This window comes from Amblyomma maculatum, chromosome 7 (assembly GCF_055883805.1).
Source record: "Amblyomma maculatum isolate TAMU_Amacu chromosome 7, ASM5588380v1, whole genome shotgun sequence".
NCBI classification, from domain to species: domain Eukaryota; kingdom Metazoa; phylum Arthropoda; class Arachnida; order Ixodida; family Ixodidae; genus Amblyomma; species Amblyomma maculatum.
Window position 1 is genome coordinate 83,900,061 of NC_139350.1, and position 17,894 is coordinate 83,917,954.

General features: G+C 44.8%; 1 protein-coding gene across 2 annotated transcripts in view; it reads right to left on the reverse strand.

Moving 5' to 3' along the window:
* The window catches only part of ash2 (Set1/Ash2 histone methyltransferase complex subunit ash2), a 111,140-nt gene that overhangs the window by 51,764 nt on the left and 41,482 nt on the right, over positions 1 to 17,894 (reverse strand). For both annotated transcript variants that reach the window (XR_014708800.1, XM_084609199.1), the window contains exons 9-11: positions 8,829 to 9,043; positions 4,379 to 4,456; positions 1,655 to 1,744 (exon numbers count right to left, since the gene is read on the reverse strand). Coding sequence is in view for 1 of the 2 variants with exons in the window: in XM_084609199.1 (XP_084465325.1) it covers positions 1,655 to 1,744; positions 4,379 to 4,456; positions 8,829 to 9,043 (383 nt within the window). In the remaining variant the exon portion in view is untranslated. The remainder of the gene's footprint in view (positions 1 to 1,654; positions 1,745 to 4,378; positions 4,457 to 8,828; positions 9,044 to 17,894) is intronic.

A 17,894-nucleotide genomic window follows, 5' to 3' on the forward strand; every position in this document is an offset into this window, starting at 1 on the left:
GGGTCCGTAGCAGAAACACCAGAGAGAGACGGTGACGCGAGGCAAAGAGTCGACGGTAGTGGGCATACCAAGAATGGGAACATGCACGAACATGTGCGCACCTCCTAGCCTGGCTGCAGTGCAACCGGGCGTGCTCTTGCTTAGCCTGGCCATGGTGCCTCCACCAGACTCTGACTCCTCCACCACAACCTCTCTCTCCATGCCCCATCCGTAGTCGCTTCATGCAAGCTGCTGTGGAGGCTGCTGCAGCAGTCTAGCTGTGCCCTTAGCGCAATCGTAAAATGTTTCACCGCTTCTGTAACTTCAAGTAATGGGAATTTACTGTAAATGCTTGCAAAGTATTTTTTCCTACATTTAATTCCTATGCTGGCTTTCGTTCTGCAATGTCCTTTTGAGTCCATGCGAAAACTACATATAACCAAGACCAGAACGTAGAAAATGCAACTGCAGACTTTTTATAATTTTGTTATGACCAGGTTTAATGCATCTGCTGCTTCCGTATTTTAGCGTGCCGTCTGCATTTTTGGGGACTTTCAGCTAAGGCTGGCGTGAACAGTTTGAGATTTCATTACACTCCAGAGCATGCAATGGAAAGATACCCACGCATGCAACAGGTACTATCTGGATGCGACATCCACCAGCTTTTGAGCAGCCGTGGATAGCATCAGTGGCACAACGATCATAACTGCCTGATCCTACAAACAATTCTCACCCTCACAAAAACAATAAAAAAACCAAATTGGGCTAAAGCAAAAATGCAAAGTTTCTGCCCCAGCATTAGTACTTGTTGCCCTTAGACAACTCTGTTATCAGGAGCAGTTTCAAAAATGGAAAAGGCAACATTTGCAAAGAAAACTGGACAGACTTGTACTGCTGCATTGGTGCCGTCTGCCTATCCATTGTATCTGGATTCCCAGAGTCCCAAAATATGCCTACTGAACTCTGACAGATGGGCCAGCAACTATGTTGACATTTCATTCATTGGTGCATGCTTGAGACTGATGCTGGGTGTAAATGCTGAAACAGGCTCAAGTTTACTGGAAAAAACCCAAATACAATACTCTCTAAAGGCTGCAACATAAATATCACGCATCATAACTGGGTCAGAAAAGCATGCTGTGAGGCTATCTCTAATGCTCTGGTCGAAACGACAGCTCAACATATCAAACGGGTCACTCACTAGCATGGCTTCCGCTTCATTTGGTTTGACTTGGCTTATGGGATTTAGCACCCCAAAGCAACTCAGACTGAGGGATGCTGTAGTGGAGTGCTTCAAATAATTCCCATCACCTTTCATTAATGCACACTAACGTCGCTACAGTACAGGGGTACTTCGCATTCGCCTGCACCACAATGTGGCTGCCATGGCCAAGATGGAACCCTGACCCCACACTCAACAGTAGAGTGTCCAAATACCTGAGCCATCAAACCAGAGCATTCTGCCTTGTACTTTGATTGCAAAGTGCATGCCATTCCGAGGCTATTTTTGCGCAAAAGGCATCCGTCAGATTCGAGGAACTATAGTAAGCAAAAAAAAAAACGCAGATCAAAAGTCTCGTCAAATTCTTCATTCACAAAACAAGGTTTCAGTTTCAGACCTCTTAAGGAAACAATACAAGGTTGAAGCATGGGCAGATCAACAAAGGCTATTTACCAAGCTCCTGAGCCCAGCCAATGCGAGTAGCGCTGTTTTCAGGCATGTCTTCAATGGTGGCTTCGTAATACCAGCTTCCTTCTTCTATGCCTGCGAGAGGGAATTAGGACAGCCCTGGTGTTCACTTACTCCAGTCTCGGGTCACAGCAGGAACAACCAGACTATTTCCACACTTGTCATATTATTGAGGCACCTGCTGCAGTTGGCAGTTATCTCTAAAGACTCCAAAGCAATGAACTGCCACAGAAACTGGAATGACGTGCCATGCACTTCTGCTTTGTCACAATTGCAGTGCCTGCTTTAGGCACACAACCCCTTGCTATGGGCAGAATCCAATTTGTCTCTCTCTCTGACAGCTTTGCAAAGACTGAGCAAAGCCAACACCTTACTGCAAACTGCCACAACCAGAAACTAAAACTGAGGCCCCGTATGCGAGCTTACAGCTTTCCTCTCCGCACTTCAGAAAGGCCTCCATAGCCGACTGCCAGCAAAGTAATTCTCATCACTCATCTTGAACTCTTTCTCCATCCAAGGCAAAGTTTGAACAATCCTGCAGCGTTGTCCTAGAGCCCAGGACATGCATTTTCGTCCCTGCATTCAATGCTGCTCTCACACGAGTGCCAAGTGGAAGTGGTGAGTGTCAGACTAACTATGCCCGCAGTTAGACTGCACGCAAAGTGCCAACAATCTCTGGAACGGGCACAGAAATGCTGCAGATGCAAAAAAAGAAGAAAAAGACTAACTCCTTAGACAGTAAAATTCAATTTCCTGTAATGGAGCTCTTATCGCCCATTTACAATATAAAGTTATTTTCTGCGCTAAGGTAGATGCCCTCGGTTATAGCTTTCCACTGTGTTTTAATTTAAAGACTAAGTCTCTACCCTATCCCTGAATGAAAGCTATGTTACACCCAGTTCCTAAATCCGCAGTTGTGAAGGATTTAAAACCACAAATTAAACATAGGAACTTCTTTTCTATCCCTTTAAACATTTTGCGCTTCCATGTTCTTATCTTACCCCTTGCTCTTTTTGCGTATCCACACATAATACAGACCTGCACACAGTACAAGGTTTATTTAATTAAGGGACAGCAAAAAGAGAAGAAGTTTTATCCATATGTACTGGCAGTAAGAAAAGTTTCCCTGAAAAGACTTTTTTTTTACTGCACTGCATCTCATACTTCAGTGCTTGTCATCGTTGGGTGTACTGTAGTCCGAGAGTACACTGTCGAATACCGTTCCACAGGAACTTGTTGTCGGTACTAGCAAGTGCTTTCAACATCCTGCATTTCTTGGACACGCGACCGACAGGCTTCACAGAAATACTGCCTCAAACATCCACCATCGCCTACAACCGCATCCAGGCACTGCAAATTCCCCATACCTAATCCGCCTCCTGTACAAACACTTCACATAGTGCCAATACGTTCGGCGGCTATGATTACCTTTTAAAAGCAGCCGAGAAATGGCCTCGACACAGTGTGAGGTGCAACCGTCTGGCTCCCAATAGCACGAGGGTCACGAGGTCAGCGCAGCGATGTGGTGTCAAGAACAGAAACTACCAACTGCTGACACTACTACATAGTGCCTCCTCTTGTTGGACGCCTGATGGTAATCGCGCTAAATAACAATGAAACCGTACCTGAAGGTTCATACTAAAAATTGTGGGGATCTGCACATAATATGCGCAAAAAATTTTGCAAGCTAAATTAAAAAAAAAAAAAAAACGCATTATGCAGCTACGCCCTGTTACACTGAACACCGCTACAGCAGAACTTCCATTGCAACAAAGTTAGTAAAACCTGTTTAGAGTCATTTAGACAAGCATAAATCTCTACTACATCAGGGTCTTTACTACATCAGCTGTAAGTGATGACAGGGCCTAAAGATGCTGTTGGGTAAAAAATGGCTACTTACTAAAACACTCTAAAATATTTTCCAAGCTTCTCTCGCCATTTCTTTGTGCCATTTCTTTTTTCATTAATATAAATTTTCTTATGCAGATTTTGTGAAAGTACCTCTTTAACAAGTACCTCGTGCAAGCCAGTGAGATGTACGTGGTGAGATGCTTGCGGTGATTTCACCCCAGGGGCCTGTGTGCTCCAATCTCCTCTGCTTTTAAATAAAAGTTTAGTCTTTCTCTCTCTCTCTCTCTTCACCCCAGCGTTGCTTCGGGATTTCTCAAGCTGAGGGGCAGCCGCGGCAACCTTCTCATATTTTTTACAAGACCCCTTTCGGGGCCACCAAAACGATGTCTCGGCAGAGCTCGCATGTCACTTGCCATCCATGACCCCTCTCTGCAGTTATGCTTTTTTTCGTGCAAACCGTTTATAACAATTATCGGTTATAATAATGGAAATTTTGTGGCACTTGAATATTGTTATAAGTGGACTCGACTGTAGTAGTCAAAAGTTTTAAATGACAGTAGGACCCACCATCAACGACAGCCATCACCACTCGCCGCACACACTGGTTAACCACTGGCTGCATTGTGCAGCTAATACCGAGAGGTACACTTGCTTACTGTCACGGACTATTGAAAGCTGAATTTTTGTGATACAAAAACAGTGACCAATACCAGAGAAGAAAATTGATACAAAATAAAAAATAATTAATCCTTTCACAATATGGTGCCAAGAAACAGTAACACACTAAATAAAAAAATATTTAAAAGGCTGCATTCAATACGAGCTCTTGCTCCAATAGTTCAAATCTGCTGTACTGACCGTGCGTTGCCCTGACCATGCAGTAGCCCTTCTCTCCGGTCACACAGAGCCTGTCATCTGAGAGCTTCAGCTGTGGTGCTGAAAGGAAAAGAAAAATGAAAAGTTTTTCAATTTTATGAACCTTCAGTGATGGCCCCACAATGACATCGAAGGACCAGTAGGGATGGCTGAACTCTTTCAAACAGGAAACTGCAGCTTTCATTATCCACAAGCTATCAACCTGGCCACAAGCCGAGGTCATGACTGACTGATGACCATAATGTTACTGGTAAATGTTTACATTGAAAGAAACTTCAAAAGTTGAGGCCCCTTGAAGTCTGCAATTATTACGTTCTAAAGCACCTTCAGATAACTAGTTCCGAAATCTGAAGTGCATAACTTTATTCTACAGAAAGAGTCTCAATGAGTGATTTATGAGGCACTTATAACCACTGGTGACAGAAATGTGAGGAAATAGCAGGAATGCGCATAGGGTTAAAAATCTGAATAGCTGGCTTCATGATTCAATACACTATCGGTCCTAGGGCCTTAGAAACAGCCGTGTGACAGGAGTGTGAAAACACTGCACAAATGAAACATTAGTTCTAAAGCATCACCTTCCACAAATATCACCTTGCACAAAATCAACGAAAACATGGCACAGTCTACTCAAGAGCGTAAAAGTGTAAATGGAAAAGAGGGAGCAGGCAGAGTAAAATCAGTTATCCTCATGCAAACAGCACTGCTGTTTCTGGCAACAACTCCAATACCAGTGAACTGCATCCAATGCCTTGACTGAGAAATCCACACAAATCAAGTAAACAGACTTCTATTAAAAAAAATATGAAAAAAGACATACTATATGGGAAATGTATAATCCGAACAACACTGTTGACTGCAATTATGCAAGCAGCCAAAATATCTTCCTGGTTGATTTTTAACACTCCGGACCTTTGCAATATGCACTGCAGGAGCCACCAGAACAGCTGACAGAGTTTTTTTTCTGCCTTGCTCGTATTAAGCGCCCCACAGTTATCGGAGCTTTCAGCCTCTTGACCTTGGCCATTGCAAAGAGGCCACCGCCCTTTGGGCTTGCCATGACCACAGGAACGGACCACTTGCACGACAGTGCATTATTTTTGTTTTGCAATGAAAGCTGTTTTAGGGAAGCAGTCCCGTCAAACACACGGCTGGCCCTGCCTTTCCACGCGCGCCAAACAGCCAAATGTGAAGGCAAGGGAAAGGATGTGACAGTAGGCTGTCGTGGGATGGGCAAAGGTGGCCTGTCTCGCATATTCTGAGCTTGATTTCCAACGTGGAAGACTCGCATGTTTAGGTGCCTTCGGTTTGTCAATGCTCCTCCCCCCCTTTCATCCCAGGAAGGGCCAAAATCGGTGAAGAGGAGGAAACAAGATGTCAGCTGCTACTTCCTCGTTTGCAGTCCGCTTGCCGCTGCTGGCCTCCTTCAAAGAGGTCATTCCTAGAGCCGCTGGCTTAACATGTGCTAACGGATCAACACGGTGCTTGCAGAATCGAGTGGCAATGAGAGCGCTGCATCAGAGACCGTATTTTTCACTGAATTGCTCCCGTTGAGAAACAGCTTAGCCAATGTCTTTTTCATTTATGAGGCTTGAGCTACCTACATTTAGGCACTGCAGAGAAAGCGAGCGACTGCCGCTGCATTTCATCTCCCTGTCACTGAAATGTTCAGCCACTCGGTATCCTTCTACGAGTGCGGTTGGTTACTAAAAACATTACAGAATTCGCCTGACTGGCAAATTTCAAATGTAGCACTTCGAAATCGTGTTATCCACTTGTCCACAAGGTTTTACTGAACTTAGCCAGATTCTGTTAAATTTTACTGATTTAAAACCACCTTGCATGTGAATGCAATATTTCAGAATAGAGTACTGCCAAAGACTGAAAATGTGATACCTCCAGCAATGCTTTGTAATGGCAGCATTATACACAAGATGTCTCAACGTCTAGCAAAAACGAACTCGGAATATATAGTAGGAGCAGTGGCAGAAAACATTTCCTCCCAAAAAGGAAATATGAGTGCAGTCGTAATCTCAATACGACAGTGGCCTCGGCTGCTGCTCTGGCCTGGGTTATCAGCTGTCGCTAGGTAGCTAGGTCTGAGCTGGACAAAGTGGCCAGCTTCTCTGGTTGTTGTGTTTGTTTGTCAGGAGGCTTGGGGTCCAACCATGTGACATGGCAGGCAATAGGGTCATTCGTCGCACCAACAGACATGCGTCATAGTAGTGCTGTGGAAATTAGGGGTGCGCCAATATTGAAATTTTTAAGTGCAAATCGAACGCAAACATGAGGAATAAAATGCCTTTGAATATTAAGTATGTGATTAATGAAAAAAAGAATAAAAAATTAAAAACCACAAAGACTGTTCAACCTGTTTATTTCAGAATTCGCATCATTCTTGCATATAAAATTAAACTACGAACATTAAAAAAACACATTAAAAAACAGACGGTATAAATTTTATACAGGACTCCGTATACCTGTTTTTTTTTTTTGTGCAAGAAGGAACTGCATAAAACTGGGTGGAGCTGTCATATCACTGCTGACAATTTTAATTTAATTTAATTTTTTTTATTTTAGCCTTCAAGGGACTAGAAAAAAATGTCCAAATTAATAGAAAGCTTGAAATATCAAATGGGCCTAAAAAAACTGCCAAAAACCAGTTGCATCACAGCAATTCTATATGATGAACTCAATGGATGTCGTCTGCATTTGGGATGAAGTGAGAACGTTTTTTTTCCAGGTTTCAAGAAGTGCTTCACTTTGCGCATGCTGTCAGGAAGGTCCTCTTCACAAAAGAAAGTGCACAAAACGACTCCCTCACATTTTAAGAACGCTTCATTGCACAGCCTAAGCATTGTGGTGAAGCGCGCACTGCCGCAATTCATTGTCATTTTTATTCAGTAATTTTCTAATATTTGCAAATTCCGAATATCAATTTTTTTTAATACGAATCAAAAAACAAACATATTCGATTCATACTGAAAATTTCCGATATTTGCACACTCCTACTGGAAATAAGTTTGGGAAGGCTCTGGTTTCAAGGTCTCCAGTCTCTCACTTCCTGTGCCCTTTGTGAGGAGGAAGGAAGAGTTTACATGAGCATATACATTGAAGTTTTGTGCCATAGGACACAGGGATGAGGAGGAAGATTACAAGCAGTCTTGGGATCTTGAATTGCGAGCGCTCAGTCTGTATATCCTCGATCTAGCCTGTTTGCGACCTTGTAACACTCTAGTACTGACATGTGATTTGATGTTTGAGTGAGAAGCCAGTTGCCCAGAAATTAGCCCTTAAATGAGCTAATTCTGAGGTATTTGGATGCAAGGAGGATCTATCATGCTGCTTGAGAGTGACGCTTTTGGTTGGTTGCATCTCCATTGTGGATGGCTAGTACTATGTATACTATCACTACAGCTTCCGCCTCAGTGACTATACACTGCGGGATGGTAGATACTCCTTTGTAGGAGGGTACTGCTGCTACAGCATTCGATGCGCTATGGTGGGGGAAAAATACTGGACTTAAAGAAAACTAAAAAATAATAACTAGAAAAAAATACTTTTGATCCCTGACAGTTCTCAGACTATTCCAGATGCACCTTTTTGCCCTGACAATTTCAAGTTTTCCAGGTCACTAGACACTGTCTTCCATTCTTCGAAAGCAGTGTAATGTACAGAAAAAGTTCACTTACAAGCTATTCCATCTGTATTTACCTGATCCTTTTTGTACTCAATTAACATTCTGTTCAGTATTAAATAATTTATTACTCAATTCATACTGAACTAGGAGGCAAGGCTATTCTGTTCTAATTTAATGTATGAAAGAAGCCGGTGGTCTTGGAAACCAAGAAGCGCATGGGGAAATGCTTTTCTTAATATTTATTTGAGGTGTTGATCAATGGAAAATTAGTAGCACAATCATTTTTTACCCAGCAGATAATTCATTAGAAGGAATAAAAAAACAGCCTCTCAGGTAAAAAAAAAACAATTACAATACTAATTTCCCATTGCATGCATTCCTCACTTCTGACAAGTGTTGGCTTCTTTTGTGTGTGCCGCTTGATGAGCCCCTTATTTCCCTACCATCATCTGCTCGATATTCATACTATGCTTAGCGTTGAAGAACACGCAGCCCTAAAAAGCAAATAAAGAGCAAATGATGTTGCTGAGCAGGTACTCTTAGTCAGAAGTCCTGTAGGAAAAGAATTTTCGTCCCAGTCATATAATGAGGCCATCATAGCACCAGTAAAAACTAAATAGAAGTAAAACTCTGTGAGATAGTTTCTTGCTGTGAAAACAAACCACTTGCCAGCTTTTTAAAGGCCATTCGGCCTTTAATGATGCCGTCACAGCTCCATTTTACAGCTGAGACGAAAACCCTTTGGCTTCAGGGCTTTTGACCTAGACTGTACCTCGCGCACAAGGTGCTCACCTCGGTCATGCATAGCAAGGAGAACCGCGGCTGGCTGCAGCTTGCGGTACAGCCAGGCCGGAATGGGCTTCCCCGCGCAGTCAGTGCTCTCATCAAACTCCTGGCGGAATGGGGCGTGAGGATCGGGCTCCGCCAGAATGTACCGGTAGCCATCTTTGTTGTAGGGATGGTCGAGAGGGTAGCCATTCGGTGGCAGCTTGGGCATCACCAGGTCACTGAAAAAATTAATGGGGGTGCCACTATAGAATGGCCAAGAGCAATCTGCCTACTGTCCCAGAGTGATGCATCCTCTGGGGTGTTGAAGATGCGGGCACCATCCAGTTTTATGAGGCGCCAACTGCACCTGTGAAGTGGCAAGTGCTTGAGCGACACCATCTGTTCTTTGTACCTGTTGCTAGCATAAACTGTGCATGGGCGGAGCAGATCTTGTAGCAGGTGAAGCTAATTTGGAGCAGCTTCTTTGACCTTCATAGCAACAGCTCTATACTGAGAAATAAAGCAAGAATGCGAGCAAGCAGAGTATTATATATATGTATATATATATATATATATATATATAGCTTGGGCCAAGGTTCAAAAAGAAAAAAAGAAAATCCTATAAACGAGGTTTTCAACAGCACAGGGTTGCAGGCGATTGTCTCGACCAGGTCAGCATACGTTTTAAATCAGTCCAATTACCTAGCTTCTCTATTAACAGCATTAGCAAAAATTTTGAATGAAACAGTCTTTCTAGAATTCGTTCTGTTCTAGAATTTTCTTTTTTTTTTTAATATAATTTGACTGTGGCTCCTTTCCTGGAACATACAGGGCCCATGAAAGCCATTTACTAAAACTAGAAAACATGCACGAGCAAAAGGTATTCCATCAAGCTTCTCCGCAACGCAAACACTTTTGAGCTACCTGTATTAGCACCAAACATATGGGCAATTGAGAAATGATGCTTCTCCTCTCACTCCTCAACTCAGCCCCTATTGGTATGCAAGAAGAAAGGAAAAAGAAAACAAATTGCAACCGCTCCCCACCACACCACATACATAATTGCAAGTAGCACAATAGAACCCGTGAGGCTTAAAAAGTGTCACGCGATCATGAACTCCTGCATCATCAGAGCGCTATCCCTGTCCACTGTCTTATGATACCATGGCTGCTGACAGCAGAGGAGCCAACAGCCAGCATAGTCCTTTTTTAAAATAAGCATTTTTTCCAGGATACCAGTAACCACTATCACTAATTAGTGTAGGCATTTTGCTTCGTGACACTTGTGTCTGCAGCAGGAGCATGAACGCATTGTCGTCATTTTTCTTGCAATGCAACACGGCTATGCATCTCGTGGAGAAGGGTTCTACGGCGCATACGCAGTCCTTCGACAAACATCCCCATTTTCCCTCAGGCGTTGCTGTGCGAATTCAGTGAGCTTTGTTGCTTCCTCTTTAAAGTGCTTGCAATGAAGAGACTTTGTTCAGATCAGTCCCCGACACTGCAACTATTATTCAGGCTCGAATGGTGGAAGGTGTCTCATACTGGCACAGGCTCCAGATCACCCATAGAAAATACAACCCCACCATTGCAAGCAGTTCAATGCAGTGAGAACTCCATTCTAAACAGACTAAACGTTTTTCCCTTAAAGCTTTCAATTAACATGGCTTTACTGCACAAGCAAACCCAAAGCTCAGACACTGACAGTTCTGTTACAAGCACCAAGTTTGTGAAACTGAGCTATCAGCTCTGACAGGTAGACTACTATACAGGTGGACCTCGATGCGACTAACTTCAACGTAGCAAAATCACAGAATCCTAGATGTAACAAAGTATTTAGATTTTCACAACTTTGTCTCCATAAACGCATACCTGCCAACCTGACGAGATCAAGAAGCGCAGTAAGATTCTTTTATACGCACCGGGGAGCTTCTCGCTACACCTCCGCAGCCGACGCAAGCTGATTGGCGCGCTGTTTTAGTTCTTTAATGACAAGCTATTACTAGCCCCTTTACACGCAATCTCACCCGCAACGATTGTTGGCCGTGATGGCTCCGAAAGATGAGCTATCCCGCCGTCGTCCGACACACCGCAGCTCAGTAGCATGATCAGGCATGCGGCCCAGTGTGGTACAGGAGGATCAGATGACGTGATGTGACGGCTCTTAAATGCCAAGTGAGCTAAAAGGCCGCCCTTTAGTCGAGATCGAAGGCAAAGCCAGCGAAGCTTCTTGATCCATATACTGCGGCTGCAATATGGATCGGTCAGAAAGTTCGGTCAAAAATCTGAAGGGTGGCAGGTAGGTACACGCACTACGTATTTCTAGCTTCAGTACAAAGAAAGCTCGTTAATTAGAATTTTCGGACAATTCGGCTCCACTGTTCAATCCAGTCAACCTTCCTCCGTAGAAGTCTAAACATAAAAAAAAAAATGTTAATTCGAAAACGGGTCGGTTCCACCGCGGATAATTCAAAACTGAGTGCCGCCGCATCTGGGCGGCCTGATGCACATGGTTAAAGAAAGTGCCCGTGATAGGGCGGCACAGTTACGAAGATGCGCACCTCCAAAACAGGGAGCGAAGATAAAACCAAGGTGAAAATGTGAAAGAATGTGTAAAGTCAAACCCCCGCCGTGACCGGCACGGCAGCCGTCAGCACCGGAGGATAGGGGTTGGCGGCCACAACTACATGCTCTCTATACCGCGTAACCACCGAGACTTGAAACTAAATGCTTGTTAATTTGACCCCAGTTATTTTGGATATATACAGATAGGTCTTAGTGATGGCATGGTCCAGCCAGCACCCCTGTAAGACTATGTTGACAAACGGACGCTACGGGACTCGCAACCATTAAACAAAGTCCAGGTATAATCTGTCAAAAGTTTAAAGCCCAGGGGGTCTGGTTATGCTGCTTGCCCCTTCTTGGCTATCTTGGCTGTTCGAGCTATGCGCTTGGAAATTATTTGAGAGAATTCACAATTTGGTTCGAATTGACCACTACCAGCCAAAAACAAACCCTATGCACACATTCCTAGTTGGTTGCCTCCCCCCCCCTTTCCCCCTTTCTATTCACCTCAGCTACTGGTGACTAGAATTTAATCTCAGCGTAGCAGTGCCCCAAATTTATAGAGAACCACCCATTGTTGGTGGTAGTCCACAACAACGCAACGCAACAGAGCATGTTGTCCTCACTAGATATAAGCTCCAGGCTAAAAAGTTTCGGTGGTAACAAAACTGTTAGAAACGCCGACTAGCGTCTGAGTGGGCATCCACAGCCATGAGCAATATTTTCTTCCCCCCACTTGCAAAGCATTAGCCGCCATGCACAAAGCAATAAAGCACCAACAGCTCTGACAAATTTTCAAATTACTGAACATGTTTGTATGCCAAATGTGACGCAACATCCTGCATCACCTTACAAGACATGAGGCACATCTTGGCATAGCACGCGTGGCGATGTTGGATTTTAGAACTTCTCGAATTCCCATCGAATGAGAAATGATATTGCCAACAGCGCATAGGAACCGATCTGCGTGCTCAATGCATGTGGGGCCAAACAAAATTGAACAGTAGGCACTCGTGATGAGGGCACTGAAGTGGAAAACTGCCTCGATACAAGGTACTGCACCAGACTAGAGGCAATCCTTGAGGGCTCCTAGAGAGGTAGCTGCCATAATGCAGTTTGTCTTTGGTTCTACAGTAAAGAGATATTCTCACAATGATGCTCCAAACCATGCTCTTTCATCGCCAGTTTTGGAGCAGCAACATTTCCATGAGGAGTCGGCTACTGGAAAACAATCCACACCACGAAATGTGGAAAAGAAAATACAGAAAGTTATATACAGTAGAACCCCGCTGATACGTTTTTCATGGGACCGTAAAAAAAAAACGTAAGAGCCGGGAAGTAGGACAAATTGAAAAATGACAGTAGTGGGCAACTGAATGCATTTATTGCCATGTTATCACTTGAAAAAGTCATGCAGCGTTGTCTGTCGCATCTTTTCGCGTCCGGTGAGCACAACTCGGTTCTCCAAAAGTTGCAATGCCATGTGGCTCTCGCGATCGTCGCGAACGTACCTTCTGAGAAGGTCCAATGCCGCCACAGCCGATGTATTTTATTTATTTATTTATTTATTTACACATACTGCAGTCATAGAGACCAAGCAGGGGGGCAACATTCAAAAAGCAAAAATAAAATCAAACACTACGCAAATCCAGCGTTCCGGCAACAATAAAAGAAGAAAACCAAACAGAGGGCAATTATGTAAACGTCGGTTCCGGCTGCGGCGCATCCTCCTCCTCCTCTTCCTCGCCACTGTTGTGCGCGTCTACACACTCAGCCACGATCTGGTCGATAGTCATCATCTCGGAGGTGGCAACGGCATCATCCACAGACACGTAATCGTTGTACACGATCCCGTTCGCGCCAACCGCTTCCATGGCCATGTCCAGTTCGCAGTCCTCGGGGGTTCCGGGGTTGTCTACGGTTCCTGGTTCTGCTGCGCTGTCTGCGTCGCCGAAGCACTTCGCAAAGCAATTCCTGACCGTTGTGGCGGTGACAGCACTCCATGCCGTGGCCAGTTAGTGCATGGCATCCAGGATCGTAATGCCAGTTGGCTGTTGCCCGCGGTCCACAGAGGCCAGGGATCGCTTCACGATGCATTTCCTGTAAAAATGCTTCACGTTTTTGATGATGCCAGCATCTAAGGGTTGAAGGTGGCTGGTCGTGTTGGCCGGAAGGTAAACCACCTTGATGTTCCGCAGCGACGTAGTGTCCTTAGGATGCGCGGAGCAGTTATCTAAAAAAAGGACGACTTTTCTGTCCTGACAGCCTATATTCGAGTCCATGTACGCGAGGAACTCGTCAAAAATTGCGCACGTCATCCAAGCCTTGCTGCTGTTCTTGTAGTGGCAGGGCAGGTAACGTATATTCTTTAGGCAACGTGGGTTTCGAAATTTGCCGATGACCCACGGCTTCATCATCTCGGAGCCATCCGAGTTGCAACACAACAAAACGGTGAGACGGTCTTTGCTGCATTTTCCGCCGTGGCAAGCCTCACCTTTCAAGCTAAGCGTCTTCGAGGGCTGTACTTTGAAAAAGAGGCCCGCTTCATCGGCACTGAAAATGTCCCTAGGTTCATAGCCGTCAATAATGCGCGCCACGGTCTCTTTCCAGCTGCCTACAGTAGCCACGTCCACGCTTGCGGCCTCCCCATTCACAGTTCGATAGCAAATTTCGTGCCTTCGTTTAAATCGGTCGCTCCAGCCGTTTGACGCACTGAAATCGACGATGCCGAGCTTGTCTGCTATCTCCAGTGCTTTTTCGCGCAAAATGGTGCCATCAAAATTAACACCTGCAGCTCTGGCTTGCTTGAACCATTTGTACACCGCCTCGTCAAGCTGCACGTGCTCTGCACCGCGGGCTTGCTTGCTTTTGATGTCAAAGGACCGGGCATTTGCTTCGACCTCGTTTCTTTTCGAAACAATAGAGTTGAGGGTGGATGGCGTAAGTCCCAGTTCCTTAGCGATGCACACCCGCTTCCGCGTTGGGTTTGCATCCACAGTGGGGAGAATATTCAGTTTATCCTCCAAGGATAGCGCTTTGCGCTTTCTTGATGCCATCTTGCTGTATTTACGTGCTGAACGGTTGGCACGCGCCAGGTGGGCGATTGAGTGCGCTGGACGCGTGTACACACGATCGCGGAATGAATTCACAGCCGGAAAATGCACGCGGAAAGAGTCCTAAGCTCGGCAATCGTGAAGTCAGTCGCACACACACCAACCGCACAAAGGATAGAGCATGGAGTAATGAAAGACAGCAAGACACAAAAAAAAAAAGCGCAACTACTGCTGCTGATGATGATGACGCAGCCTGCCCAAGCGTCACTAGTGCCCTCTGTAGACACGCCAGCAACGCTAGGCCAAGCCAGGCCAAGTCAATTCGCCGAAAAAGTAAACATGGCTGTCGCTGCTTGTTTTTCGGGTTGGCTTGGGGTGCGAGTTCACAACGTATCATGCGGGAACGTGTCCCAAGCTACGACGTAACAGCGGGGTTTCTAATACATGGAAGTCTATGAGAGTCATGCTGGGACTCGACCACAAGGACGCAGCACCCGGGAACGCAACAGCGGGGTTCTACTGTACTAGGAAAACCTACTGACACAATCGTGCTTAAAACGTTTGTCGCTTTTTTTTTTTTTCGTTTTCAGCCGACATCTCTAGAAGCAATACATCTTTGTACAGCTAATACAATTGCATTTTCATCAGGGTTTGGATATTATGATTGCGAAAATATATGAAAAACTCGCGAGGTTTCGAATTTCCCAAAAGGGAGCCAATGGGGGCAATAGCAGCCATAGTAACGGTAATGCCCATGGCCAATATTTCAGTATTATAAGCACACATAATCAACCCCCTCCTAATTTTGTCCTTAATAATTTGCTCTCGATTTTTTTTTTTTTTTCAGATTTAAGAAGCAGGTCCCTCCGTTTCGCGCCATTGCTGTCACCATCCACGGTGCTGACTTTGGCAACCTGCCAAGGTACTACGCAGCAAGTAACCAGTGTCTGCATGTATATACAGTTAAACCTCGATAGAATGAAGTCAGTAAAATCTGCCTTTTACTTTCTTAAATTGAAAATTTGCAACATCGAAATTTATCACCTTGCATGCAAATAACCCTGCAGGATATATGTCACAGACCATTCAAAGGAAAAACCTTGAATGTGGTGGAATTGGGATGACGCGGACGTATATTTTTCATTTCACCATCATCGTCACCCACGAACTTCGAATTCCCGATCACGCCACTGGTTTGACGCCGCGTTTGCCACTGCTGCAGCTGCATGGTAGCCAGGGAAATGAAAGCTGGCAGTGGCAGCTTTGTCGCCTCGTTTTGTGCAAGTCAGAGACAGCGAACACGGTGCCCTCTATCACAACTGGTGACAGGGTTCTTCCCAAAAAATTTTGAGGATTGAACATTTGAGAACCTGTGAAAAAAAAAAAGGGGGGGGGGGGGGAAGAAGGGGGAGGGAAACAGCCCTGCTGCATTTTGAGAATGCTTCACCGCACAGTATGTAACCCATGCAGTGATGTGAGGCACCCTTACAATGCAATGGTTCTGCTGAACTTGGCGTACTCGAAGAGCGAAAGAAGCAGATGCATGTAAGAGAGCAAAATATGCGCGACGCCATCCCAAAATAAAACTAAAAGGCCAGTGGCATGCGCTGCAGTATCTCAAATGGCATGACTGGCCAGAGCAGTTACAGAAAGTTGTCCCTGAGTATAGCAAACTAAGAGGTGGGCAGAAGTAGGCAGATAGTTGGAGAGGTGGGTGGTTGGCCTGAGAGATGGATGGCGAAGCCTATTGCCGGCCCCCATGGGGGAAAACCTTGCCTGATGAACTGAAACCAATATCAGTATGATCGTCGCTTTGTGTCGCAACCGCAAGCCTGCGCGACCTTGTTTGCGTGCGTGCAGTGTTCAAGTGGAAAATGAAGTTATCAGCTGGATGGCATGCCTACCCTTCCAGTTTTTTACTGAGCTTTTGAGACAAACGCGATAATCGCAGCGTACCTTTGAGTATCACGCTGCATTCGGCGGCGGTTTTGGGCGGGATTGTGACCGATTGCGACATTTTTCCAGAGTTTCGTCCGGCCTGCGTGTCGCACAGATGCTTGTGCCGCCTAGTGGTTTCTCCCAACACTACATTTAAGAACCTCACCCATACTGCCCAAGATGGAATAAATAAATGCGTTGAACAACAAGAACATATCTTCTTCCGGGTGGCGCACCTTCATGCACGAGCTCCGGTGCACATTACGGACAATTTTTCTGCTGATTCGTTTCGAGGCAGCAACAACACTTCACTAAACTGAAAATGCAATAAAATTAACATAATTATACTGAGGATAAAAATACATGGTGAGCTGTCACAAAGTTGTGGAAACCAAAACACTTTATTACATCGAAGCTTAACTGTAACTGACAAGATCTGCAGCTAAGTTGGCAGAGCACCATGTTTTACAAGTTTTTCACAGCTTTGTTGTGGATCCGAAGCTAAGCAATGAAACAGCAACTCATTTCTATGGAATTCAGAAATGCTTGCTTCTGGATGTTCAGAAACAAAAACATCAGTGCAAAATGACAGGTTATTCAAAGCATAGTAATAAAAGTACATTTTGGGCTAAATATGTTTCATCCATGACTAGGATGTCATATTATGCTGTACCAGTTTAACCTACATAGGTACAAAGAGCCTGAAGCATTGCAGCCCATAGGTGCCACACACTATTTCTACGCTCACAGCGCATCTGTGGACTTGCTGCGCCATCTAGTTTACTGTCTAGGAACTAAAGTTTTGTTTCCTGGGTATTTTGTTTTCTTTTTTATTGAGTGGTGGGGGAGGATTTTGGCTGCGGTGCAAATAGCATGGTTCTTCCCCCTGAGCGCGAAGATGTCTGACGCCTCGGTCGCCGAACCCTTGCACGAGCAATGATGCCCTCAAGATTCTGTTGCACCCTGAAGTGAAATTTCGGATGCACCTGGTAGCAGTGGCCCCAAGGACAACAGGAGTTCATCAAATTTTAGCTCCAACAATGGAGAAGAAACTAAAAACCAGCCCGAACCATCACAAACTTTTCAACATTAAGTTTTGCTTTACACTTCGTAATGCATGATGTTTTTTTTTTTTTTTTTTTTTTTTTTTTTTGTGCTGGTTGAGATGCAGTAAGAATGTTGGCAATGTTACATCTCTTATATACAAGAACCCGGCCTTCACTTTGGTATGGTACTATGCAGTCAAGCTAAGAGCCTCACAAGAGCGATCGAGGTTTTAATGTTTTTTACAGCAAAAGCCATAGATAGGATTTGCGCGAACACAAGTATGCGTGGATACAAATCGTGATGAAGCAATCCTATGCCTAGTCCGATGGATTGCAGGCCACTACAATACTCGCTATTCTCACTATTTACTGTTGTCTTGTAAATAACCACCCTCCTGTAGCTAATTTATTCAGCTTTCTACTCATATTTATTATTGTGCTGTGCAATGAATATTGCACAGCACAATAATAGAGCGGTGGCCTTGTGG